Source organism: Balaenoptera borealis (genome assembly GCF_965194805.1).
Source record: "Balaenoptera borealis genome assembly, chromosome: 15".
NCBI lineage: Eukaryota > Metazoa > Chordata > Mammalia > Artiodactyla > Balaenopteridae > Balaenoptera > Balaenoptera borealis.
In genome coordinates, this window is record NC_138871.1 from 57072965 (window position 1) to 57100880 (window position 27916).

The following is a 27916-nucleotide window of genomic DNA, read 5'->3' on the forward strand; positions in this document are numbered from 1 at the left end:
TCCTTGGGCTGTGCCTTCGGCAGACACCCGGGAAGGCGGGGTCCTTCTCTGTGGAGGTCGCGCGGGCAGTGGCTGCAGGAAGTAGACACTGGGCAGCATGTATTATAAGTTTAGTAGCTTCACGCAGAAACTGACGGGAGCGTGGGCTTCCGACGCCTATAGCCCTCAGGTACGGGTAGCGCCGCGCCGGTTCGGACAGGAGAAGTGGCGGCCCGAGTCTGCGCCTGGCAGTCTCAGCGCCGGAGCCAGGCGAGGCTTCTGCCCGAGCTTCGGTTTAGTTGGTCCCTCATCTCTTGTCACGCACTTGCCGTGGCAATGGAGGCTCCTAATTCTGTAGCTGCTCCCCGGCGAGGCTGGCCTGGTGTGGAAGTTGGGCCTGGCACTCAGCAGCGGTCAAGGTGACCCCCGAGGTCGTTGCTTGTGGCTCGTGGGGTCGGCGGGTCCCAGAATGTGACCCGACCGAGTCCGAAGTTTGGTCCAGTCCTTTTTTTAAGGAGGTCTAGCTCTCAGTCTCCTCAGTGCTCCATTGTCATCCTCCTGCCGCAGCCCAAAAGACAGCCTCATCCAAGCACCAGATTTGGGAGCTGGGGTGACGGTACCAGCGGAAGCCATAGGGGCAGAAGGGGCTGTGTGATCAGAATTAGGAGACTTAAAGAGTTAATTCAGATGTTTGGGCGAGTCTTCGCAGTTAACGTGCAAAGAGCTGACATTTTTCCAGCTGTAAAATGGTTGATGGTTGCTCTTGAGTGGTCTGAAAAGTATTGCGACTTCACTCAGATTTTGCCAATTTGGAGTATCAGTCTCCAGCTTGTAGTGTAGAGATGAAAAACTTTAGAGTCCCAGACTCTTAATTTGGGCTCAAATCTTGGTTTCGGTGCTTTAATTTTATGACCTTGACCAAGTTAATTCATTGTGAGCTCAGTTTCCTTTAGGGCAGGTGGAGTACAGATTAAAAGAGGTGTGTGTCATGTGACTGGCGATCATTGACAGGTGGCTGTTACTGGATAAGTGGTAGCTATTCTCGAGAAGCTAAGTCTGAGATACCATCATTTTCAGTGTCAATCCTCAGGGTAGGTAGGGAAGGGTTGATGAGATATGCAGTTGGAAAACTGTACTGGAACAGTAAGGGCCCCAGGTGGGGTGTACAGAATGCTCCATTGTTGTTACCTCCTCTTTCTTCTGTGGAACACCGCAACTTGCTCAAGGGGAAGGATGTTTAAGAATGATTTCAATCTAAGATTAGATGTGCTGTTAACTAGGATAGGGAGGGCAAGAAAAAGAGCAAGTTTTTGGGGGGTGTGGGGTTGGGGAGGAAGGGTCCAGGTTTATAAATATTGAGTTCGTGATGAGATGTCATGTCTGATTGCAGCTGGATTTATGAATATGGAGTTTAATAGATCTAGGTGTCTTCAGCCCGTAGGTGGTAGTAGAAGCTGTGGTGGGGGAGATCATCCAGGGAGCACATGGGGAAGAAAGATGGAGTTACGATTAGATTACAGAAACAGGAAGGGAGAGTGGAGGAGGAAAATTTATCATAAGAACAATCCAGGATTAGAAGGGAAAGCAGCATGGCGTCATTGAAACCAAATTGGTAGTGAGGTCTAAAGAAGGAATTGACAACAGTGACTTATCTTACAGATTATAAGAAATAGCTATTTCTATTATATTTGTTTCTATAAAGAAGCAAATATTCTTATAATAAAAAGATGTGTATTTTTCAGCACATTTTTTATTTTTAAATTTATTATTATTTTTTTAAATTTTTGGCTGTGTTGGGTCTTCGTTTCTGTGCGATGGCTTTCTCTAGTTGCGGCGAGCGGGGGCCTCTCACTGTCGCAGCCTCTCTTGTTGCGGAGCACAGGCTTCAGACGCGCAGGCTCAGTAATTGTGGCTCACGGGCCTAGTTGCTCTGCGGCATGTGGGATCCTCCCAGATCAGGGCACGAACCCGTGTCCCCTGCATTGGCAGGCAGAGTCTCAACCACTGCGCCACCAGGGAAGCTCTTCAGCACATTTTTGACAAACACATTGTGTAACCCACCCCCTTATTAACATATACAACATTACATCACTCCTAGGAAGTTCCTTTTTACTATTGCCCTGTCAATCCATGTCCATCTTCCTATTCTTATTTTTATCACTATAAATAGATAGTTTTGCCTGTTTTTGAATTTCATATAAATGGAACCACACAGTACTGTTTTGTGTAAGCCTTCTATTTCTCAATATTTTTGAGGTTCATTCATGTTATGTGTATTAGTAGTTGGTTCCTTTTATTGCAGTATAGGATTTCACTGTATGAATATATCACAATTGATCTATTCCATTGGTGGTTGTAGAATTTCTTTTAATAGAGTTTTAAAATAATCTAGATTTTGTTATCTAGTAAGAAAAAGTGAAATTTTAAACTAAAACTGACACATCTTGAAATAAATTGGCACTTAGAGCAGATATTACCCCAAGATGCATTTGGTACAGAGAGGGATTAAAGATTTCTAGCTCCACTTGAATTGTGTTTCTCTTGAGAATTTGGACTTCTTAATTACTTAAGGATTTCTTAAGTTATGTTGAAAGAAGTGATATTATGTAGGCTTTATATGAATATTGTAGGCTTTATATGAATTGCAGATTTCAGAGTGATTGTGACAGGTATCCCCAAACCAAGGGTTCTGACTTTGGTAATCAGGAGTACTTCAGTTTTTCCTTTCTTGGAAACATTTAAAATGTTAGCACACTGTAAAATGTAGGTGTTTGTAACTTTCAGTATTATGTAAAGTGAATAATCTAACATGCATTGAGTAACCTTGTATGGAAAAGCTAGTTCTCTAACAATAGTACAGGTAGAGATTTATAAATCAATCTGATGGCAAGTAATTGTCGGGAGGTATTTTCCAGTGGTTGAGTGAAGAGCATTTTGCTTACCTTTCTGTGTCCTTTGTCAAAAATAAATTGAGGCCAATAAGCATATGAAAAGATGTTTGACATCATAAGTCATTAGGGAAATACTCATCAAAACCACAAGGAGATACCACTTCACACCTGCTAAAATAAAAAAGACAACAGGTGTTGGTGAGAATGTGGAGAAACTGGAACCCTACTACATTGTGGGGGGAATGTAAAATGGTACAGCCTCTTTGAAAAACAGTTTGGCATTTTCTAAAAAAGTGAAACATAATTTTATCGTATGATCCAACAGTTCCTCTCCTAGTTAAGATGGCAGGATATTCTAGATTAAGGGAACTGTGAGACTGAAGGAGGAGAGGGGGGCTGCAGGGGAATCATTGAGTAGGTAAGTTTGGCTGTGGTGGATGGAGGTAGATCATGAAGGGCCTAGGATGGTAGGACTTAATTTTGTGAGAAATGAATAGGAATTTACAAAGCAACTTGATGCTGAAAGTTGTGGTAGAGTCTTGTCCGGAGGTTGAAACAAGGGTATGGCCTCTTCCCTTTAGTTTCATGAAAGGTTTATGATGGAGGAGTACGTATCATAACCAGAGCTATGCTTTGAAAAGATAATCTGATTGGGAGAGACCAGTGCCAGGGATGCCTGTTATACCCATAAAAGAGTTCAGGGTCTTCTCAGTAAGAATGGAGAAAGAGTCAGAGGCTGGAGATGAGTACTTAGCGCCTGGTGGAGGAGATTTTGGAAATGAGGAAGGAGGACTCCAAGATGACTGGGTAATGGGAGGATGGTGGTGCTTTCCCCAGAAACAGGGAGCTCCTGAGTAGGCTTGTGAGAAACTGGGTGAATTTTGGATGCACTGAGTGTGAAATGTCAGGGAAACATGGAGGTGGTGGTACCTAGCTGGCAATTGGAAATGAAGGACTTGATCACTGCGGATTGAAACTTGTTTGTAGTCCTGAATCAGAATGGAAGAGCTCGTAAGTTTCTATCATTTAAAAATTAAAACATTTTTGGGATAATTTTCTTATTTCTCCACTCTTCTTCCTCCTCCCCAAAGTTAAAAGGTAGAAGGAAAGGGGAAACTTTGGGCCAGTCAATTTTGAGGTTAAAAAAAATCATGTTTACTTTTCTCTCTTAAAATTTGGAGCAGCTAAAGTAGACTATGAAGAACTCAGTTACTAAACGTGGTAAAACAGTTGAATGTCTCTTAATCAATTGTAGTGGTAGTGATTGTGTAAACAGTTAAGAGATTTGATACTCAGCAAAACCTGTGATTTCCACGTGGTCTACAGTCCACTTATTTTAAGAACAACTTTCAGTTTTCACGTTGCTGTGGGCTGTGTGGGAGGCTCTGCCATCAAGTGCTAATTTTCATGGCTTTGGTTCTGAAATATTCAAGTCTACACTGGTGAAGCTGTAGACTTCCTTAGCTTATTTATACATTCAACAAATATTTACTAAATGTGCTCTGTGCCAGTTGCTTTTCTAAGTCTTGGGAAATAAGAACAGTGAACAAAATGTGTCTAAATCCTGACCTCCTGGAGCTTCCATTGCAGTAGGGAGAGATGCATTATACAAAGCTGAATATGGTATGTTAGATAGTCATAGGTGCTATGGAGAAAAATAAGGCAGGGAAGGCGGGGGAAGAGGTGGTTAGCAGTATGGAGGAGGACATGCAGTTTTGAAAAAGGTGGTAAGGGGATGTCTCACTGAGAAGGCGACATGAGGTGAGGGTGCAAGCCATGTAGATACCTGGAGAAGAGCATTCTAGACAGAGGGAACATGCCTGGTGCTTGGGAGTTTTAAGGGGCTAGTCCAGTAGACTGGGACAGAGAAAGAGGATGATGTAAAGGGCGGGGGCGGTGAGGGGTGCATCTCGTAGGGTTCTGAAAGCCATTTAAGTACATTGAGTTTTGCTCAGGGGGATAGGAGGCCTTTAGAAGGGTTTGAGCTGAGTAGTGACATCCTCTGTTTTTTGTTTTTTTAAAAAAAATGTATGTATGTATGTATGTATGGTTGCATTGGATCTTCGTTGCTGCGCGTGGGCTTTCTCTAGTTGTGGCGAGCGGGGGCAACTCTTCGATGCGGTGCGTGAGCTTCTCATTGTGGTGGCTTCTCTTGTTGCCGAGTACGGGCTCTAGGGTGTGCGGGCTTCAGTAGTTGTGGCACATGGGCTCAGTAGTTGTGGCGCATGGGCTTAGTTGCTCCGCGGCATGTGGGATCTTCCCGGACCAGGGTTAGAACCTGTCTCCCCTGCATTGGCAGGCGGATTCTTAACCACTGCACCACCAGGGAAGTTCCCCACATCCTCTGTTTTAACACAATTACTGGTTGCTGCATTAAGAGTAGACTGTAGGGCAGCAAGGATGGAATAAAATCAGGATGACCAGTTAGGAGGCTGTTTTAAAAATCCAGGAGTTTGGACCAGAATGTGGATTGGTGAAGATAGGTGAGAAGTGGTCAGATTCTAAATATAGTTTGAAGGTAGAGCCAAAAGGATTTTCAAATGTGTGAGTGAGAGGTATTAAGAACAATTTCAAGGTTTTTGGCCCAAGTACCTGGAAAGATGGCATTATCATTTATTGAGATGAGGAGGGGCATATTTGAGGCTCATAATTCTTCTAGGTTGGGGCAGCCGTAGCCCTGGAAGAGGCCTAGGCAAAGGGATTTGCTCTAGATCCCTTCCTGTAAATATAGCTTCCTGGTCTACTCTTGAGAACACTAGTGCTAGTCTTATCTAGCTGCCTTGAAACACTGGAAACCTTGACTGCTCTTATATTGTTAGGAGGTTTAATGATGGGTAGAGTGAAGTACCTTAGCACCATTTGGATTCTTTTTACCTGTGGGACCGAGACAGCTGATTACTGATGGTGTGGTGTAATAAACATGTGTGGGTTTGAATCCCATCTTACTTGTGACTTTTTTTTTTTTAACATCTTTACTGCTTTACTTTTTTTTTAACATCTGTACTGTCGTAAGTATAATTGCTTTACAATGGTGGGTTAGTTTCTGCTTTATAACAAAGTGAATCAGCTATATATATACATATATCCCCATATCCCCTCCCTCTTGCGTCTTCCTCCCACCCTCCCTATCCCACCCCTCTAGGTGGTCACACAGCACTGATCTGATCTCCCCGTGCGATGCGTCTGCTTCCCACTAGCTATCTGTTTTACATTTGGTAGTGTATATATATATCAGTGCTACTCTCTTACTTCGTCCCAGCTTACCCTTCCCCCTCCCCGTGTCCTCAAGTCCATTCTCTATGTCTGCGTCTTTATTCCTATCCTGCCCCTAGGTTCATCAGAACCTTTTTTTTTTTTTTTATATTCCATATATATGTGTTAGCATACGGTAGTTGTTTAAAAATATGGAACGCTTCACGAATTTGCGTGTCATCCTTGCGCAGGGGCCATGCTAATCTCTGTATCGTTCCAGTTTTAGTATATGTGCTGCTGAAGAGAGCACACTTATGACATTTCTGAGCTTTGTTTTAATCATCTGTAACATGGGCTGGTAATAATTTATGGGGTTGATGTGAAGAGTAGATTTAGTTATGAAGATTGTGTAGGAACCTGAAAAAAAATGTTTATTATAAGTGAAAAAAGTAGAATGTGGGGTTTTGCCCTGTGACTATAAAGATTAAAATATGCCTATGAAAAGATTGGAGGAGAATATACAATTCATAATAATTGATGGGATAAGATAGTGGGATTATAGGTAACTTTAAAATTCGATATTCTAAACTTTTACAGTATTATAAATGGAAATATGGAATTATTTTAAACTGTTAAGATGGTTGATAACTCCTGTTTTGAAATGATCTTGTTCAAAAACTTTGCTATAGTTTTGAATCACTTGACAGGTAAACAAATACAAAGCAACTAGGTATAATCCCATCTAAAAATGCTCTCACATTAGTCCTGTCAAAACATGAATTTAATTTCAAACCAGTTTTGGAGTTGCTTGGTAGGAAGGGTTTTTAAATTTTTGCATTCAAGGGGAAATGATCATAAGGAGAAAATAACAAAGAGCTCACAGAATGATAAGGGAGTGTCTAAAATTCTCCAGTTTAAAGAGAGGACTTTTTTATAGCCTTGTTATCTCAGTAGTTGGAGCCCCTGTTCTGTCTCTGACTCCTAAGTCTCTGAGTGTGTTATATTCCAAATGTAGACTAACAGCTTACTAAGCAGACTTTCTCTTCAAATGGATTGTTGATTTTGAGCAGTAGTTGACGGGAGGTATCAGGGGCAGGTAGGTACTTAAATGCCAGGGTTCTGGACTTGAGAGAGGCTTGAGTTCCCACACTTGGCTCTTTTTGTTATGGGGTCTCAGGCAAGTCACCCTCTCTGATCCAGTTTTCTCCTCTGTAAAAAAAAGGGAAAGGTAACATCTCCCTAGGATTGCTGTAATGATGCGTATGAAATGCTTAACATGATGCTGGGCACATAACAAGAGCTTGGTAGATATTAGCTGCTATTATTCCATAACACTGATATCCATAATGGCAGAGATTGAATGTGTCTTATTCATTATGTATTTTCAGTATAGAGTAAGTACTCAGTAAAATATGTTGAATGAGTGAAAGAACAGAAAAAAAGGCTGTGATTCATTCCCATTTATGGGACTGTGTCAGAAGAAATAGAAGCCAAAATTACTTTAATGCCTTTTTGTTGCTCTGTTGATCCCAGTGCCTGCCTGGTGGGAGTAACATTGAGGTTTTCAATATGTGATCTTTAGAATAGGTCTCTTGTCAATTATAGGTAAAGTTAGATATTTTTGAAGAGATCAAGTACAATCTGATAACTCTTATTAATTTGAGCAAAGGATTTCCTTTTTCATCTGTAAAAATAGAAGAGGCTGAGCTTGAACTTTGCTTTCTAACTTTAAGATTTTATTTTTCTGAGTTAGAATTTAATATAAAAGGATGTGATTTTATTGATTTGTAACTCTAAGTTCCTTAGTGTGATCTGTAGGTTATTTTGGAGAATCATTTATCTATCTGCCACTGTAGGTTTACTCCATCAGATAGAAACCCAGAGTTCCCTTTAGGTTCTTTTTTTTTTTTTAAACAGCTTTGTTGAGATGTAATTCACATACCATACATTTACTCATTTAAAATGTACAATTAAATGGTTTTTAGTGTATTCACAGATAATGTGCAACCATTACCATGTTAATTTTAGAGCATTTTTTATCACCTCAGAAAGAAAGCTATACCTTTCAGCTATCACTTCCTCTTCCTTAACACCCCCCTGCCCCCCCCCCCCCCCCAGTCCCTAAGCAACCACTAATTTACTTTCTGTCTCTGTAAATATCCCTATTCTGGACTTTCATATATTTGTGGTCTTTTGTGACTGACTGCTTCTACTCAGCGTACTGTTTTTAAGGTTTATCCATATTGTAGCATGTATCGGCACTCCATTTTTCTCCCCCCTTAGGTTCTTTTTAAGGCTGTGTGTTTGTCCTTCCTTTCTCTGTCACATGTGGCTGAGGCGGCTGCTGAGCCCCCGAACCTCATTCAGCTTATGTTTATTGAATGCCTGCTGTGTACCAGACACTGCTTTAGGCACATGCTACTGCACTCAGTCCTTTCAGTGGTAGACACTCTGTGTATGTAGTACATGTGTATTGTCGTACACACGTCACAATGAGAATGCTGAGTTTTCCTTTTTTATTTTTACAATATATGTTTTTTAACTTACAGGTTTATTAATGCCAGAAAGTTCAGTTGCTCTGCTGTAATTGTTTTGTTTTCTGGTCCATTAATGCCAGAAAGTTCAGTTGCTCTGCTGTAATTGTTTTGTTTTCTGGTCCTGAAAGACAGCTCTCTTCCCATTACAGGCTCTTCCAGACTGAGATATTTCTTTACTGTGTGTCTGGAAAGTTTCTGAAGTCCACTTCAGGGTTCGAGATTCCATGTTGGTACACCTACTCACCCAGAGGAGAAAAGGCACAGCCAGGTTTCTTTTGAAATTTAACCCAAAGTTCATATAGATGATAAATGTTTTACTGGTTTGATGAGAAGATAGACACAATGGGTTTATCTGGAAGCTTAGATTGGGCCTTTGTTGTGGTTTGCTTCTCCCCCTCCCCCTCCCCCACCTTAACAGGCAAGAGAGTTCTTGACTGTGTTTGCTCTGGGAATGGGCGCTAGGGTGTTTTGTTGGAAGTTTAGGGACTTTAAACCTAAATGCTTTGTAATGCAGAGTTGGGGACTTGCCTTCTCTCTTGTGTGGTGGAATCACTGCCTCCACTCTTGCGGACAGCCTTCTCCTGGAAAGGCTTGTTCACATGCCCAGACATACTTTCAACTTGACCTTTTCCTTTTTTCCTGCAGGGATTAAGGCCTGTGGTTTCCACAGAAGCACCGCCTATCATATTTGCCACACCAACTAAACTGAGTTCCAATTCTACTGCATATGAGTATGCTGGGAAAAATAAAGTTCCAGAGCTGCAGAAGTTTTTCCAGGTGAGAGAAGACACTAGAACAGTGAAGGCTGTGAAGTAAATAGACCTAAAAACCCCTACAAAACGGAGTCTTAATCTAGTTTGCTACTCACTTCCCTGTTTTTCCTTAAATAGAATTCTCTTGATTTTAGTTTAAGCCATAAACTGGTAGAACTTCATGTAGGTAGAAACTGATAAAAGAAGAGAGGGTGATAAATTTCCTCATCAGTATTTAAGGTTATGCAGATTTTTAAATTGCATATGTAGCTGTTGATCATCCATTGGATGGAGGAAGCAATAGCATATATAATATATAATAACACTGTGAATAATCCAGTATATATTAGGCTTTGTGACACATGAGGTGACTTTTGGCAATAAGTTTTCTTCTAGTTGTTTTTTGCTTGCTTTATATTAAAATTCACTGAACTGTTGGCTAGAAGTGGAGGAGGCTCTGTTGGGTTTGCTGATTAGCAGAGAAGCTAGGATTGGACTTAAAAATATTATTAATGTTAATCTACCTACAGATAATTGAGAGGTCAGTGACTCGACTATATCTCAGGTATCGTGGGAGTGGCAATAGCTGTTACTGCTGTTGCTGGAAGATAGCTTTCCCCTCCTCAAAAATATGTCCAGATTTAGGACCAGCTTGGGGACTTTGGATCAATTTAATCTCTTTTAATCTGATAACTCAGACTTGAGTGGGCATTTGGGGTCTTGAGTTGCCGTGGGGAGGGATTTTGGAGACTGTGCAAGATAATGGATTAAACATTTTATGGAGTCTCATTATTAAATAGGGGTTTAGCAGCTTAATAGAAAGAAGGTAGTTGAGTACAAAATGGACATGAACCTGTTAACTGACCTGGTGTGCTTAGACTTTATCCACTAATGATCAGAAGTCAGACTAAATGTAGAGTATTTCTTGTGCCTACAGGTCTTTGATTAGCTGCTGATTACCTTTGCCTTTAAAAAAAATTCACCAGTGCTCCTTTTGTAGTTAAGCAATATATGATAAATTCCTTAGAAATTTGGAATTTGTTGCACACATGTTCCTGAAGCTGCATTTTGGAGAATGACTTTGGACTTACAAACTTTAGCTACATTAGTAAGAAATATACCAGTATTTCAGTTAGCATTCTAGTAGATTTGGGCTTTTTCCACTGCGGTGGGTTGATGGATTAGTTATAAAGTAGAGGCATTTGTTCTATATTAGCCTAAATTGTAAAATCTTTTTCTTATCAGCCATATCCTTGATAATTCTTTCTTTCAAGAAATCCGACGGTGTGCCCATCCACCTGAAACGAGGCTTGCCTGACCAAATGCTTTACCGGACAACCATGGCGCTGACTGTGGGAGGGACCATCTACTGCCTGATCGCCCTCTACATGGCATCACAGCCCAGAAACAAATGAGTTAGGCTGCAGAGGACTGGTTTGCTTTTTAGCATAAATCCTTTGAATTTTCATTTTTCATTATTTCTGTAAAATTTTTTTTTTTTTTTTTTACTTGAATGGCCTACTTAACATTCTTCAAGAAAACAGAAATTAAGACAGTATTTTGGTTTGTTATGAAATGCACATGGCCTGGCAGAGCTCATCTGACAGTTAAAACTATTGTTTAAAGAAATGCTGCTGCTCTCTGCATTTGGGCTTCTGATTTCCCTGGAGGTTCTGAATGAAGGTTGCACACAGACCCATTCTGGCAGTCGGTGCTGAGGTCCTTGGGGACTTATGGTGGAGTATTGAGCTTGGGATGGAGAAGCCCTTTTGGATTTGGATGTGACTGAGGAAGGAAAACAAGCTAAGGCCAGGCACATGAGATGAGAGATTTTGAGTTAGTAGTCACCTTGGGGATTTTTCCATCCTGCAGTAAAATGTTAATAGAAATTATTTGCAGTCTGCCTCTGTTCATTGGGCAGTTTGTTTCAAAGGGTTATTTGCGTCATCTCAGATCTTTAGTGAAATTTTATGTGTAATTGTTATGTATTTATTCCACCATGGGAACAGAGAACACCTGTTTAGTGTTGCACTTTAGACCAATGTCTGTTTTATTAATACAGCTGTGACACAAATTCTCCTTTACCTTTTAAAAATGTTATGGCTTTAAATTATGATTTATTTTAATTGTGGAATAAATACATGAATGAAAAAATCTCAAGTTTGAAGTCCTTTTAAATAAGCTTTCAAAATAATTTCAGAACATACCAGAGGCATCTTAAACCCGAGTCTAATTTCTTTCTTTTTAATTAGACACCAGATAATCTTTACAAAACGGTTCCTCAAAGTCAAGTAATAGGAGGCGAATGGCATACTGATGATTACCATATGGTTCCTTATAAGAAACTGTCTTACCCCTTAGTGAAATGTGCATGTAACACACAGTTCATTTAGACAGTAATTTCCTGTGCTGTCACAATTGGTAGACTTCACATACCCTGTATTAATGCTGGAAAAAGGTGGAATTTTATTATATAAAGTGGTGGTCTGTATTTTGCCATAGCAAAGAACAGTAACCTCTTACTGAAGATAAAATATGGCATGTGAAAACAGTATCATTCTCACAGGCTAGGAAGCCCTTATTTGTCTGTACAAGTCTAAACTTCCTTGGTATTTCCCCCAAGTTTTTATTTTGAAAAACTTCAGAATGCAGAAAGATTGTAAGAATAGAACAATATACACCTGTATGTTCTTCACTTAGATCACCAGTTATCAATATATTGTCCACTTTGCTTTTTCTTGCTCTCTCAAACACAGGCACACATAACGAATGTATATACATAATACACACACACACACACACACACATTTGGTTTTTGCTGAATCATTTAAGATTAAGCTATGGAATTGTAATTCAGCCATAAATACTTTAGCCAGTATCTCCTAAAAATAAGGACGTTTAGTTGTCATGTCCCTTTAGTCTCCTTTTATCAAGAAAAGTCCCCACTGTCCTTCATGACATTGACCTATTTGAAGAATTCAGGTAGTGTTTTGTAGAACATCCTTCAATTTGGATTTGTCTTACTGTCTCATGATTGGATTCAGGTTAAGCAGTTTAGTCAGGAATTCTTTGTATATGGTGTGGTGTTCTTATTGTATCAGGTGGCACTTGATACCAGTTTGTCCCATTATTGGAGAGTTGAAGTTGGTTAACTTAATTAAGATGTTGTCTGCCTTGTAAAGATACCCTTTCCCCTTTGTAATTAATAAGTAATCTGTGGGGTGATATTTGAGACTGGGAATATCATGTCCTCAGTGGTTTTGCACCCAGTGTTAGTTTTCCTTGGTGATTCTTGATGGAATCATTTATTACTAAGGTGGTTGTAAAAAAGTGATTTTCTAATTATTATTGTTGATGTATCTCAGTGAAGAGGAGTACTCCCCTTTTAAGAGGTTTTAGTGTAATTTTCTCATTCAAGGTAATAACCACCCATGCCATTGTTCATGCTGATGCTCAGATTTGGCCCAAATTTGGCCCAAATTTGGCTTCTATGTCCCACTGACATGCCCCTATCAGTCTTTGAGCAATTTCTTACTTTCTGACACACAGAATGCTGTCCACGTTTACCTTGTATTTTCTCTACCCCAGTTTCTTCTGTTCACTTTTTGGTATGTTCTGTTCGTATATATAGATGCATTTTCCTTCTCTGTCTGTTTTATTTTTGCCTAACTGATACTGTATATTCCTGCTACTCATAGTTTGGAGATTGTTCTCTATCTCATTTTTCTGCATTGTATTCTATTTTATGACTACCCCATAGTTTAACTAGTCTCCTTTTTTTTTTTATTTAAAAAAATTTTTAAAAATTAATTTATTTAATTAATTTTTTTTTTTTAATTTTTGGCTGTGTTGGGTCTTCGTTGCTGCATGCAGGCTTTCTCTAGTTGCGGCGAGCGGGGGCTACTCTTCGTTGTGGTGCGCCGGCTTCTCATTGCTGTGGCTTCTCTTGTTGCAGAGCACAGGCTCTAGGTGCGTGGGCTTCAGTGGTTGTGGCGCGTGGGCTCTAGAGCGCAGGCTCAGTAGTTGTAGCTCACGGGCTTAGTTGCTCTGCGGCATGTGGGATCTTCCCGGACCAGGGCTCGAACCCGTGTCCCCTGCATTGGCAGGCAGATTCTTAACCACTGCACCACCAGGGAAGCCCCTAACTAGTCTCCTTTTGATGGTTATTTAGTCTTAAATTTTTTGCTTTTACAAACACTGCCTTAAACATATAATCTTTACATGTCATTTTACATATTGCTGAATGTATTTGTAGAATAATTTCTAGAAGTGAGACTTTTAAGGCAGAGAGAATGTGTCTCTCCAACTTCAATAGCTATTCCTCACTGTGAGAGATTGTGTAGATGTACAATCCTATTTAGCCATGATGAGGGTGCCTGTTCCTCCCCACCTGTGTCAGCCGAATGCATTGTCACACTTTTTCATCTTTGCCAATCTGGTAATGATAAAATGTCTTTGGTTTAAATTGTCTTTCCATTGTAATTAGTGATGTTGAATATCTTTCTTTAATTTAAAATTTATATTTAAAATTTAAAAAATCTTTTTATTTTTAAAGGTAAAATATATTTCCTTTTTTGTGAACTATCTAATCATGTACTTGGCCTCCTTGTTTCCAGGTACTTTTTGATATGCTGTAAATGTTATTGGTCCATCAGGCCGAATTCCTCAGAAACACTCTACTGACTCGTCTGAGCCAAACGTCTTCTGATTGCAAGTCTCAGAAATTCATTAAAACCAGCCAATGCAGAAAGGGGGATTTTCTAGAACCTGAGTGGAGCTGGGCCACAAGGCCTACCTTTGGGACCAAGGTGGTTGTCCTTTCTGTTATTCTCTTGGCTGTGCAGCTGTTTAACTCTGTTTCTGTGGACCAGCTTTATCTCTGTTTCTTGTTGCACATGGTAGGAAATGGTTGTCTAGCTCCAAATTCCAGGAGAGAGAATATCATTGGCCCCTTGTGGGTCAGGTGTCTCCCACTGGGCCAGTCAGCTGTTTGGTGCCAGCCTATGGGGGGATGCAGTGAAGGAGCTCAGGGTGTCCTCTTCTTGGGTCTTAACTGAAGGCTCCAAGCCTTTCACTGTGTTCTCAGTTAGGATTATTCCTTCTAAGCATGGTACTTTGAACCCTTGCCAGGTTGGATTGTTTACTTAGAGGGGGGCCACCCTCCTTGTTAGTGCTGTCTCGATGAGATGCTGTCAACAGAGGGACAGTTACTCTCTTCACCTCTTCCAGGCCATGTGGTTAGTCTTCACAACAGTGGTCTGAACTCATGTAGCTCTGGGGGTAGGAAGACTCCATGGGGTACCCAGGCAAGGATAGTTTTAAGGGAATCAATTTTTAGGTCCTCAACTTCTGTTATACTTCTAAAGTTGAGCCATCTGAGAACACGCCTAGCATAAGGGGTCCCTTATCACCTTTTCCATTCTGCAAAAGGAAAGCAAACCCTCACCCATTCTAGTCAGGACCATGGTGTGTTGCCCTGCTCTCTGGGGTGCCATGGGGATAATTCTAAATATAAATGTTGAGAATATGAGTCTAAAGACTAGGGAACAATCCTTTTACAAGTTACAAGTTCTCTGAGTCTACTTTTAACAAAATTGGAGGAACCAATTGAGTTGTCAGTTGATCATTAAAAATAATTTTGATAATAGATCACTGCATGACTTTGGTGTATAACTCGGGAGTTCAAGGAATTCAGAGATGTTGCTATTACAGAACTTCCATTGCCATCTATTTATTTATGAGAACAAGGTGTCTCAGGGCTTAATGTCTATAAAAATGAAAAACAGGAATGGAATTGGTGCTGAAACTGTCTTAATAGTAAGCAAGATTCATCCCTGGAAACATGAACCTTCTTACTCTATCAGGATGCATTTCTAGTGAAATTTTGCTCATATTTAATAATGATCAGTATTTATATTCTGTTGTTTTGAAATATGTGCTAATAGCAATCATAATCATGCAATCCAGAATAAAATATTTTTGAACACTTAGAGCTTATGAGGTCACAGGAAATTTGGTATGTTACAGGGAATTATAAGTATGGTCAATAAGAGACTTTCAAGCCTAAAAATATGTTACATTAGGGTAAAATGTGGGGGGTAAAATTCTAGATGGAGGAGAGTAATGGAGCTCCCAATTCAAGAAGAAATTTCCGACTTAAATAGACATTTGTATTTTTAACTAGATGAAGGTAGGTGTCTAATTGTGATGGTATTTACAGTCCACTGGATACATTTATAAGAGTGACTTAATAGTTTACGCCATTATGTACAATACACCAGAAACTCTCTTTGCAACTATTTAAAATTATAATGAAAAACTTCAGATGTTAAGCTTACATAATACAAAGGGGAATACATAGATTTTCAAAATCCTTTTAGGGTAAACAAGAGCAAGAAAGGTTGAAATGGCAGCTTTATACTTTTCCTTTCAAAGAAGTGCCCATTTACCCCTTCTCTGTTTTCTCTCTCAGCCAGAGTCCCTTTCTGGGTCCAGCTAGCTTTCCCTCTCCTTCCTGGCCTCTCATATCCTGTGACTCCAGTGTGAAGCTGTCAGTGGCCTGGTGAGGGTGGGATTGGCTGTTACAACACTGGCTGGCTTTCTTTGGTTTATATACTTTTCCTCTCCGTTATGTGTGTGGCCCTGGGCTAGCTTCTCAGGCTTGTCTGATGTTGAGGTTCCTAATGCCCAAGTCTTCTTTCGGACTTTTCTTATGGCTGGAAGCTGTGCAAACCTTTCACTTTCTGGCCTGTTGATATTCAGTAGCTAGAGGTTATACCAGGGACAATAATGATTGACTGCTTAGAAATTCTGATACTGTCTGGTTCCAGTGATTTAATACATTTATTTGACATTTTGACTGCACATATCCTGGATTGGAGCACTCTTTAATCTAGCACCAAAGACCGCCCGTGTCGGGGTTGAGAAGTGGGACCCTGTCCTTAGTGCTCCTCTTGTCAGATTCAGTGGCTGTCAACCTTGGTCATCCAGGGCTGCCTCTGACCCACAGTCAGTCATTAAGGAGTTCCACTAATCTGCTTCTTCCAGATATTTAATTAGTGTGCAAAAGCCTGGGACCCCAAGATGAATCAGATACTTTGCCTTTGTAAGCAAACACTGTGATTATATTTAAGGAAACTGTTACAAGAATTATTTTTAGGTCCTTTTCAGGTTGTCTCTCAATCGCTTAGGGTTGGTAAACCATATGGTCAAGAAACTCTGTTATGAAGGAATTCTGCTGTTATCCTTCACCTGTCCTGATCTGGGAGCTCCGTAAGACTGGTGGGGTTTGGTCGCTTGCGGACAGGTTGCCCCCTGGCTGGGTGCAGGTAGAGGAAGCCTGGCTGTGGCTTCTGTTCCGGGACCCATGTTGCACCTTGGCTTAGTGGGTCGGCCCCATAGTTATGAGAGGAGCATCAGCTGACCCTGGCTTTCATTACATGAACAGAGCAACTGGGGTGGCCCAGCCACCTCCTGGCAGAAGATTAGAGGGGATGGGTCATTTGCATTTGCATAAGCTCGAATCAAGAATCCTGACCTTTGTGTGGCGCGGTGGTGCCGAGCTGCTGCAGGATGTGTTGGGATGGCCAGATTGAGATCAGATGCTGTTTGCTCAGGGTCCAGAGTCTGTTAGAGCTCTTTTCTAAGGAAGCTGCTGCAAAATCCTAATGGAAACAGGGCAAGTGGGGTGGCTGGAATAGCATTCTTTAGATACTTTTTTTTTTTTTTTCCTTCTGTCACAGCCCTCCTAGGACATCATGCCCTGACCTTGTCCATGACACTGAGCTTTGTCATGGTCGCATGGTTGTACCTCAGGGCCCAAGCACAGGTCCTTCACACTGTCCAGCATGTACCAGCCAGATTGGAATCCTTGTCTACTCCAAATAGCATTACAGTGGAAGTCGGCTGAAGTGCCCTAGGCTGTAAGAAGTGGTGGGGTTGCCTCCCAGTCGGCAGGGAAAAAGTTTTAGAAAGAAGCAGAAGCTCACTGCGAAAGGGCCTTGATATGGCTATAAACCGCAACTGACAAAACTAGGGGCCTGGGTTTTCAAAGGCAGAAAAGGAGAGGCTGGTACTGGGGCGGGGGGTGGTGGTGGGGGTGGTGGTGCTGTAAGGGAAGTCGTCTGGAAATAAGGGTGTTTCCTGAGGGCACCTCGCCAGGCAGGAAGGCCACGCCCCGGCTTTTCACACATTTGCGCACTCTGAAGGACAGGGAGAGACAGGCGGTGGGGGGCAGGTGGGCAAGGTAGAGAGGAGGCGCCTGCGGGGGCCTGCTGGCCCCAGGGTCCGCTTCAGGCTGTGGCTGTACCGGGCTTATGCTGAAGGTGTTGAGAGAGTGGAGCCTGAGCCCAGGACTGTGGGAGACGCCAAGGAAGGAGGCAGCCTGGTCGCTGAGCTCAGCCTGGGCCTCTCCCCTCAGGGACGTCCTGGCAGGGGTTACCCACTGGAGAGGGTGGGGCAAAGATGTAAGATGCTCTAGAATTGGTTAATACCTGTCAGGCTCCAAGCCCATCTTCCGCATCCCGACACCTCCCCTGCTTAGGCCACAAAACCTTGTTAGACAGCAGATTAATTTGAAAATTGAGCTGCAGCTGGATGAGTTGATGTCAACTTCAGAGTTCAGTTGTGTTTAATTAAAGCCATCCAGAGACTCAACCTGCTCCCAGGAAATTATTCTGAGCGAATAATTAAAGAGAATAAAGGTTAGATTTGTGTTTCTGGCTAAGTCTCTATTGCATTCGGCATCTACAAAACATGAATTCCATTAACCTTTCGTGAACCAACATTAAATTGCTTTCAATTAGTTATTCTAATTAAAGTAGAGTCACACAGAAGAGCCTTGTTTATACTTGGTGTCTGTTCCTTTTTCTTCTCTGGAATTATGTCCTTGAAGAAATGGTCATTTGGAAAATCGGTTCATAACTTTATGTGTCTGCCCATCCCTCCCTTAGTCGGGTCCTGTTCACTGAGCATCAGAAGGAATTGCACCAGGGGAAGTAGGCCGCAACTGCAGAGGAGGGCTGGGGTAAGTAATCACTGCCGGTGCTTGGGCTGAGGTGTGTAATTTGCAAAAACATGTCCTGCGGCCACGGGAGATAAAATGAAGGACGAGTTAAGGTGGCCTGCCCAGTTCATGCTAACTTGGGCAGGGGCAGGCCCCAGGGAAGGTCTTCCCAGGAGGGCCTTGTGGGTTGGGAGAGGGTGTCCTGCCATACTGTGACCTAACTCTCCCTGGCCCTCTGTGCTTTGGGTGTGGGTGGCTTCGTTCCTGCTGAGTGATGGGTCAGAGTACTCAACCGGGCCTGTCTGCAGCCTCAGTGTCCTGAAGGAGTCCGCACACTCAGGCTCCGGGCTCGTGACTGCAGCAGAGGGGAGGGGGGCGGGGAGATAAAAGCTCTGTGTCTCTGCTCTAGGACTTACCTATACCTTGTCATGCAGCATATTTTCCTGCATGATTGTGGATGTGAGGTGTTATGACCAAGAGTCTCTAAGCCAACCCAGGATTTCTCAAGGTGGATCACTCACTCCAGGCCCCCAGAACTCAGGAGGCAGGGAGAGGAGATCTGCTTTCTTCAGCTTCAGGTCCGGACAGAGGTCAGAGGTGCCGACTGTACCCTTATTTGTGTATCTTGGGAATGGTAATGTGGGGGGGGGGGCGTTGCTTGCTGGTCTTTGCTGAGCTTGTGCTGTGCTCTGGGCCTAGAAGAAGCTCATAGTGGTCTGGGATCTGGACCAGATGCTGTTAAAAACAGAAAGGGCAGCCTGACTCCACTTGGGAAGATGGTCATGCCTCTGGATTCAGACCCAGGAGCGGCTTGGGTCTGGGGTTTCCTAGTGGTGCCAGGCGACCTGGCCACTTCTGAGCTGGGGCTTGAAGTCAAGTTGGCTCTTCTCTTTCCTGGTGCCCCAGCTCCCTAGGCTGTCTCTGACTCCTGACGAGTTTTCTGGCCTTCTCTTAAGGGCCATCAGGTGCTCTGTTGTCTTTTCCCATAGGGCTTTCCCGTGAGCAGATCTGGGGTTACCTGAGGATTGGCACCCCGTCTCCCTAGCAGACTGGGGACTTGCCCCATCTTCACCGTCAGGAAGCCTTAACAGCACGTACCATTCATTCCGTAATTGCTGCGTGCCAGATTCTGTGTTGGGCAGTAGAGACCAGAGAGGGGTGATGCCGTCCCTGGTCCCCGAGGTCAGAGAATGATGGGCACAACCAAAGTGCAACAGAACTGTCCAGAGGCAGGGCCAGGGTCCAGGAAGGCCAAGGAGTGGCAGGGACACCCTCAGAGGGGACACTGTGGAAATTGCGTAGTGATGCGTCAGGAGTTTCCTGCTAAATACAGTGGGGAAGGGCATTTGGCCTGAGGGAAGGGTACCTGCTGATGTGTGAGAGGAGGTGGGGGAGAGGCAGGCTCAGGCCAGGGGCCGGGCCAGAGCAGGCTTGGACTCTAGTTGGTAAGCAAGAAGGGTGTGTGTTGGGATGGCCACAGAATCCACTGTTCTTTTGGTTCTTTTGAATCCATGGTGCCAATATGGAGGACAGATTGGAGGGGAAAAAGACTCACAGCATTGGACTAGTTAAGAGTTATTAGAACAGTTCATTTGAGAGATGATGAGAGCCTGGGGACCAGTGGCAGTGGGCATGGAGAGAGAGGCGTGAAGCCCAGGGATGTTAAGAAGGCAGAGTGAACACAACCTGACGCTTAGTTGGACATCGGAGGTCAGGGTGAGGCAGGCTTCCGGGTGCTCCCGGGATGACTCATCCTGGCTCCTGGGTGAGTGGAGGTGCAGGACTGGGGGGTCAACAGGGCAGGGCACGTATCGGAAACAGTGGATTGCCTGTGAGCCCTCTAGGCAAGGAATTCCAGTCAGCAGCTGTGTCTGGAGGTAAGCCCAGGGGTCTGGACTGGAGGTAGGAATTTGAGAGGTGGCAGGACGCAGGGGCAGTGGAAGCCTGGGGTCTGCTACATTGTTAGGAAGTATATGAAGGTGAGGAAATAGAATGGGGGAAATACCAGTATTTCAGGAGCAGGTGGAGAGGACAAGAGCTTGTGATGGCTTCTAGGGTCTAAGAATATAAGGAACACAGACATCATGCTGCGTGAAAGAAGCCGGACACAAAAGAGAGCATACCCTGTGATTGCATTTAGATAGAAGTCAAAGCCGGGCAGAACCAATCTATGGTGACAGAGGTCAGAACAGAGAGGGAGTACTGACGGGAGGGCATCACAGGGCAGGCTTCTGTGCCGGAAACGTGCCAGCTCTTCATCTGGGTGGGTGTGTACATGTGTAGGCAGATAGGCAGATACCCTGAGATGTCTGCACTTTACTGTAAGTTATACCTAAAAAAAAAAAATCTTTAAAAACTTAAGAAAGAAAGGGAAGATGCAAGTGTAGGGGAGGAAAAATAATTTTCCTTCCACCCTCTGAGTTCTTGGCTGAGACCCCTGTAATAAAAGACAGATTAACAAGAGAAAAACAAACGGAAGTTTACGAACACATATACCTCATGTGTACATGGGAGGTACTCAGGGAAAAATGAGCAACTCCCCAAGCGGGCTTAAAATTCAGGCTTAAATACCATCTTAGTAGGGAAAAGGGAGGGAGGGAGGCCTCCTAGGGGAGAGTGCATGATTTTTAGGGAAGATGGAGGACCCTTAGAAGGGTGGATGGGAGGTGTGATGGTTTGTGACAAGTGTGTCTGGGTGTGGTGTGGACTCCAGTCTCCTCTCCTGGGATGAGAGTCAATCTCCCTTGGTTGATGAAGCTCCTGGGAGGGGATCTTCGACAATTGAGTTCCTTTTGGAGCATCTGTCTTTAGGCAGATGGGGAGTTCAGAGAGAGCCTCTCATTGATTGGCTGTTTTTCAGGTGCCTACAGCTCAAAATAATCAACATACCAAAGTGGCATATTTGGGGCTGGCATATTCTGCTGCCCTTCAGAAGGAAGATGGAAGGAAGGAAAGAAGGGGAAATAAGGAGGAAGGGTGGATGGAGGGAAGAAAGAAAGAAACCTGAAGCCGGTGGTGCCTGGCAGGAGAGGGTAGGGTTTTCAAGAAAGAGGGTGATGACCAGTGTCGCTCACACGCGCAGAGATGAAGCCCTGGGCGAGCTCCGTAGAGGGACCTGGAGGCTGCCCTCCCAGCCCTCCCATGGTCACTAGTGCGTCCCCAGCACTGCTGAAGGAGTGGCACGGAACAGACCCTAACGCTGAATCAGAACAGGGAGGTGCGAGGATCCTCAGGTCAAGGGCATACCTGAGAAATCTCCCGTGCTTGGGTCACAGTTCCCAGCAGCGCAGATGGCCACTCTGTGGTTTCCTGAGTGTCCTCCCAGGCAAATCCCGGTGTTGAAATTTGATAGCGTTTAATAAAAAATGTTATCATCTACTATAATTTAAAAGAACTTCCTTCTGTTTCAATGTGAGGGTTTCCCATAGAAACCACTTCAGCCTGGGCGGCTGTGAATGGTGGCTTTATTAGCAGAGCCATCTGCAGGCTGTCCTGACAATCTGTCGCCCTGCTCATCGCTTCCGGTGCAAACATTGTTTATTGTGATGGCGGCCTCAGCCCGTCACCCGTCACCCGAGGGGAGAACAGCTCATCTGCTTCCCTCAAGCCCCTTGGACACGGGGCCCTCGCGGAGCAGCTGGGGGCAGAGCCCTCAAGCTCGCCAGGAGGTCTCTCCCCTGAGAATCAGATGCTCCCGGTGGGCAAACCCTTACTCTCTCTTTCAGATGGAGACCAGGGAGACGGGGCCTAAACTTACCTAAACCCACGGTGAAACATGCCCTGTTCATTGCAGCCTTAGGTTTTTTATGTCAGATCTCTCACTTGCCCCCACGGAAGGGCTGACTCACCTTCAAGTGGGACTGGTATGAGAGAGACCTCACCGATGCTCCAGGGGCCTGAGGGCTTGAAGCTAACACATTCTTTCAAGAGAAAAGGGACTCTTGGCTCAGCTCAGAATTAATTCATCTTCTAAATGGAAATGTCAAAGCCTGGCAAGCACTCCTGCTTATGATTCTGGTGCTGAGATATTCATGGGCAGCAAACAGTAGGCCACACGAAAATGGATTTTGCCAATGAAACCAGAGAGGGCTATCACTCTCAAAGGAGAAAGCCTGATCACCTAATCTCAATTCTGCCGCAGTTTCACCAGGGCCTGCTATATAGTGGAGTTCTTCTTTTTCTTGTCATTTTATTACTTCTGAGTAAGGGAAGGTGATTCGGCCCAAGCACCTGAGGGAAGGCAGCCGTGGGGCGGCTTCAGGAGAGCGTTTCCAAGAAAGGGAGTGAGCATCAGTGACACTCAAAGCAGTCAGAAGGGGAAGCCAGTGAGGACCCAGGAGGAGGGAGACGGGGTGCAGAATGCCCCGCGAAGGGGGGGACTCCTCTGGCTGCAGGGGTAATGCACTGGCTGCTTCTGGGGGGGGGCAAGCAGGTAAAGCCTCTGTGTTCCCAGACACACCTCTGACCAGCGCCCCTCCCTTGCCTGGGGCTCCTCCAGGCCCACACTCAGCTAGGAAGTCTCGCACAGACCCTGTGGGGGCAGAGAAGTGGCAGGGAAAGCTGCAGGGAGCGCCGTTTCACATCAGCAGTGTTTTATTTGATCACAGATGGAGAACCTCAAGTGCACGAGGACAAATTTTATTTAAAAATTTTTGTTGTTTTAAGGCCCATTTTTGTTCCCATATTCCTTTCAAAAGTATAAAGAGAAGGGAGTTTCTATATCATTATTTGTAAAAATCTTATTTGGAAATAATTATAGACTTAGAGGAAGTTTAAAAAAAGAGTCTGGTGAACCCTTCCCTCAGCTTCCCTCAGTGGTGACATCTTATATAATGTGTAGTTTTAAGTCCAGGAAATGTTCATGGGTACAACAGAGCCCTGCAGACCACAGACCTTAATCAGTATCCACCAGTTCTGCCTGCATTCCTGTGTGCGCGTGTGCAGTTGTGCGATTTAGTCCCGCTTACAGGTTTGTGTAATCACCACCACAACCAAGATGCAGCCTGTTCATCATCACAGCAGAACCCCCGTGCTGCCCCTCTGTAGTGACATCCCCTCCCCTCCGTCCCTGTCCCCTGGCAACCACTAGTCTGTTCTCTGTAGTGTTGCTGTTTCAAGAATGTTATAAATGGAAAGGTACAGTTGGTCAACTTTCCAGATTGGCTTTCCAGGATCCATGCGCCGTGAGGGTAGGGCCTGCATCTTCCCATCTCTGGATTCCACGCCGAGCCCAGTACAGTTTGCACATGTACCCGATGAAACAGTGACTCCTGTGGATCCTAGTCTCATACAGACTTGCCGGGTTCAGGCTGGCTACCACTTTGAAGGTGTCGGCAGCACAATACGTTTTTACTGTAGAGAGACTGAAGTCTGTAGAAGGAAGAGGCCCTGCCCTTCCTGGACATCCGACTTACACAGTTGCGTTAACCGAGCGAGAGTTCTGTGGCTGACACGGTAAGAGAACGCCAGCTTCTGGTTTCCCTGCTTCCAACCAGGTCTGCAAGTCAGCCCGACCCAGTGTTGGCTGAACGGGCATCGGTGTGCTGAGATGGGCTCCAGAGTACGCTTTGACCCTTCCCAGGATGCACTCTGGCTTGGTGGAACATCAGGAATGAAACGGGATGACCAGGTATGAGGGCTTTGCTTTTTATTAAAAAGTTATTTTTCTTCCCTGAGGCCCTTTTAGCACTTTGTCTCCAGCTCCTTTAGTGAGATCCGGCAAAAACGAACTCTGCCAGGGGTTGAAATCTGCATAATCCCACTGAGATATTGAGTCGGCAGTGGCAATTATGCATACTCACGCCTGTCCCTGGGTGGCTCCCTAGGAAAATCTATTTTCAGGACTGCGTGTTTACATTGCTGAGGGAGAAGAGAGGCAGGATCAAAGCCCTCTGGCTGAGCCTGGGCTGGAGGATTAAGGGGAAGAAGCACTTGACTGGTGAAGGAAGCAGCTACTATGCTGCTTTTTTGGTGAAATGGAAATTGCTCAAAGGTTGGAAAATAAGGGAGCAGCTTCTCCACACAAATAGGTTTAAATTGAACATCAGGGACTGAGGACACAGGAGCCAAGGAAGGCAGGAAAGGCAGGGAGTCGCTGGCAGCAGGTGCCACAGCACGCCTGGAAGCTCGGCCCCGCGCTCCAGGTGCAGGGATGACAGGAGGGGCTTGTGCAAGGGAAGGGTCCCTCCGACTTCGTGACTCTGTTCAGAGCCCAAAGACGCCTCTTCCAAAGCCTAATCACTTCCTGTGGTTTTTCCGTATACTGGTCTCAAATCCTTCCTACCAGAAGCTCAACCCATTTCCTTCTTTTTGTTACTAGTAATCACTAAGTTACTGTTCTGCAGCGAGCATCTCCTGCAGTGCCGCACAGCAGAGCACGGGGCTGGCCCCGGGAACGCTGGGGGCAGGGGGACCTGCCTTCAAATCTTGGCTCAGCCACTTGCTACTAGGGTAACCTGGCTTCTCATCTGTAAGTTTACTCGTCTGTAAGATGGAGATAATCAAATTCAGGATTGTTGGAAGAATTGAATGAGTTAGTACGTGGAAAGCACTTAAGTGTTACATTATGTGTTAGCTGTTACGGCTGAGTAGCATTTCGTTCTATGGATGTGTGCCATATTGTAATCATCGAGCACTCAGTTTCTTATTTTCCACATTTCTTGATGTTTTTGTCCTTTGAGATACAGAAGTGGCACCCTTAAGTTTTTCTGCTAAACTTCTGGATTGGTAAAATTAAAACAAAAAACACAAATTTGTTCAGTTCCGTAAGCTATGGTCTCCTGAGGATGTCACCCATGGATATAGAAATGAAACACACTGACATTTCTAGAGACAATGCAACTTTTTTTTCTCCATTTGGGATTCTTTCTCTTTTAGTTCTTTTGTCTACTTTGTATCAGAGGTTACTGTAGGGGTCTATTAATGAGGGTGGAGTCGAAATTCAGGTTTCCTTTGGAAAAGTTGAACTGATTAGCACAAATATGTAATATTATCAGAGTCCCTGAGGAGAGCAGGAGTTGCCTCTTTACAAAGGGCAGTGCCCTCACCCTCTCCTGAACTGAGGACTGAGATGACATAGGTCCTCTGCTGTTTCCCCGTCTCCTTTCCAAAACTCTCTGAATCTTCACCCACATCTTTTCCTTCTTCCTCCATTTATAAAGAATGTCTTTCTCCTCGTGTAAGTGGAAGAGGCTCCAGCTTTCAAGTTATAACACACGAAGTCCTGGTGTGGCAGTTATCTGGGTAAGTGAATGCAGGCCTGCTCCTGAACCTCCCCAGCCCGCTCCTTGCCCACAGGGCAACACGCCCTGTATCACTGCGAGCTGGGGTGTCTGGGGGCGCGCTGGCTGCACGGGGACTCCTCCAGCGACAGCTCTGCTCCGCTCCGCCCACGTCCTGCACACCTGCTCTTCAGCCCGTCTCCTTTGTCCTAAAAACATGTCCTTGTCCTAAACTCTCGTTGTAGTTCCACCTTTAAGCTAGAAACCTAGTTCCTTCCAGAAGTTACACTAACAAACACCTCAATATGTCCAAGATCTAATTCATCATTATTTCCCCATAGAGGTTCCTTTTTTGGATCTCCTTTTTTATTAAGAAGAAAAATCACATTGTTTAGTGGGGTGGTTCTGGTGTCTGTCAGCCGTTTTGTCTCTGAATTCTTGAAAGAGGAATTTCTGCCCCAAGCCAGCCTGTCACAGGTTAGTATATGCGAGTGGCTGTGAACATATATTCATAGTCAACAAGGATGAATAAGATGATGAAAACCCCATCATTATTTCCATGACTGTAAAACTGGGAATGTATGGAATACTCTTAGTCTAATGCTTCATCAAGAAAAATTTGTAGCAGCTAATTTTTGGTTGCGGTGTACAGAGGATGTGTCACTAAGCAACACGGGAGAGATGGCGAAAGCGGGACGCTGAGTTCAAGGGCTTCCGGCAGGCTACACCGGGGAGGCAGGCAGTGGAGGCGGGTCAGGCAGGTAACCAGGATCACCAGGATTACCTAACGTTAAACACTGGAGAGAGTGTAGACATGAAATAAATTAAAACAAAGCTGTTCCCTATTAAATGGAAGCATAAATCAGAAGTAATTTCCTCTAACATCATGAGATGGTGTCTGTCACTCCAGAATAGCTGTATCCATAGCAGTGGCAGTGGTCAACTGATTGATAAATGTGTCCTTCTGAACTGTCATGTCTTCTGATGATTGGACAGTCACGGACACTAGCAGCATAAATGAAAAAAGACCCAAGGCACATTTAGAGAGACAAATGAAACATCTTATTTTATTTTTTAATCTTCAAAATTTTCTGCCATAAGACAGGAATGCATGATAGAAATGGCTCAACATCTTCACATGAAACACTTGGATTCATTTTCATTCACAAGTTTTTTTTCTAAAAACATCTACAATTTCATAATCCCACCCACTTCCAACCATTATCACAGATTTAATTGACTGTTAAACAGTAGTTGCCAGCAATAGAGAGCTGGAACGCTTTCTGCGTATTAGTAGTGTCTTTTGAAACTACCACCCAAGATATCACGAATATAAATTTCATGGTACACAGCAACCCCAAAGGTGACTGATGTCCCCAAATAAACTCCCTGCTTATCATGGAGAGTGGTATCCCCCAGGTACTTAACGAAATGCTTTTTCTTCTCCTAGAATTATTTGTTCATCTCATAGTATTTTTCTTGCAGGGTATATAGCACATGCCGACCTGATGATTCAGTCACCACAGCTAATAGGCAAATATATATGCCTGATACTACTGCTGCTCTCTGATAATTATGTACAAACATACTGAAAAATGATGGGTTGCTTGGAGTCTACCTCCCTTCTTTTGAAGAGAACTACTTTGAGGTTTTTTTTTTTTTTGAACAGTTGTAAACAAGAGGAAAGAGAAATACATGGACATATATCTATACACAGAGATAACACACTGAGTATTTTCAATGTGGCGCATATCTTCTTATATAGAGATACACACACAGAGTGAGTGTCTACACTCACCCCTTCACACATACCCACACCCTTACATACAGCATGTGAATACAAATGTTGTGAGTGTCCTTGGGAGTTCACTGAAGTTTGTGTATTACCAAATGATGATGAAATACCTGATTTGTATTACTCCTGAGAAGACAGTAGAAGGGAATGACAGTTCTGATGCACTTTGGAATGGCACAGTCACGTAAACACTTGCATACTTAAGACTTTTGAACTCATCCAAAGTTTCTAAACATGATCTAACCAAAAAAAAAAAAAAAAAAAGATATCAAAACATTGCAAGTTAAAAAATAAAAGTCTTTTTATAATCAAAGTATAAACAAATATATAGGAAATGCATATTTGTCAGTAATTATTTTGAAAATAGGAAACACATACTTAAGAAAAACATAATCTGACAAAACTTAAAAAAACAACTATCCAATGCATAATAACACATGCACTGCCCCCAAACAGCAGAGGATAGCCACATCAGAATTGCAAGGCTTAAAGCAACTCCACCAGAGAAAAATCACTGTGTGTAGCAGGTCTGTTAAGTATGCAATT

At 43.7% G+C, this 27916-nt stretch overlaps 2 protein-coding genes across 5 annotated transcripts in view; one reads left to right on the top strand and one right to left on the bottom strand.

Moving 5' to 3' along the window:
• COX7A2L (cytochrome c oxidase subunit 7A2 like) lies at window positions 1-27298 on the top strand. Of its 2 annotated transcripts, XM_082358370.1 has the most exons (6): window positions 7-169; window positions 9245-9376; window positions 10626-14159; window positions 18303-18376; window positions 23714-23984; window positions 25516-27298. In XM_082358370.1, exons 1-3 carry the CDS (start codon window positions 98-100, stop codon window positions 10764-10766), a joined length of 345 nt encoding a protein of 114 aa, XP_082214496.1. In that variant the 5' UTR covers window positions 7-97; the 3' UTR covers window positions 10767-14159; window positions 18303-18376; window positions 23714-23984; window positions 25516-27298. The 2 variants fall into 2 exon arrangements, with proteins under 2 accessions (XP_082214497.1, XP_082214496.1); XM_082358371.1 differs by lacking the exons at window positions 18303-18376; window positions 23714-23984; window positions 25516-27298 and having other exon boundaries at window positions 1-169; window positions 10597-10731.
• Window positions 26615-27916, bottom strand: part of EML4 (EMAP like 4) — a 163901-nt gene continuing 162599 nt past the window's right edge. For all 3 annotated transcript variants that reach the window (XR_014235099.1, XM_082358025.1, XM_082358021.1), the window contains exon 26: window positions 26615-27609. Coding sequence is in view for 1 of the 3 variants with exons in the window: in XM_082358025.1 (XP_082214151.1) it covers window positions 27599-27609 (11 nt within the window). In the remaining 2 variants the exon portion in view is untranslated. The remainder of the gene's footprint in view (window positions 27610-27916) is intronic.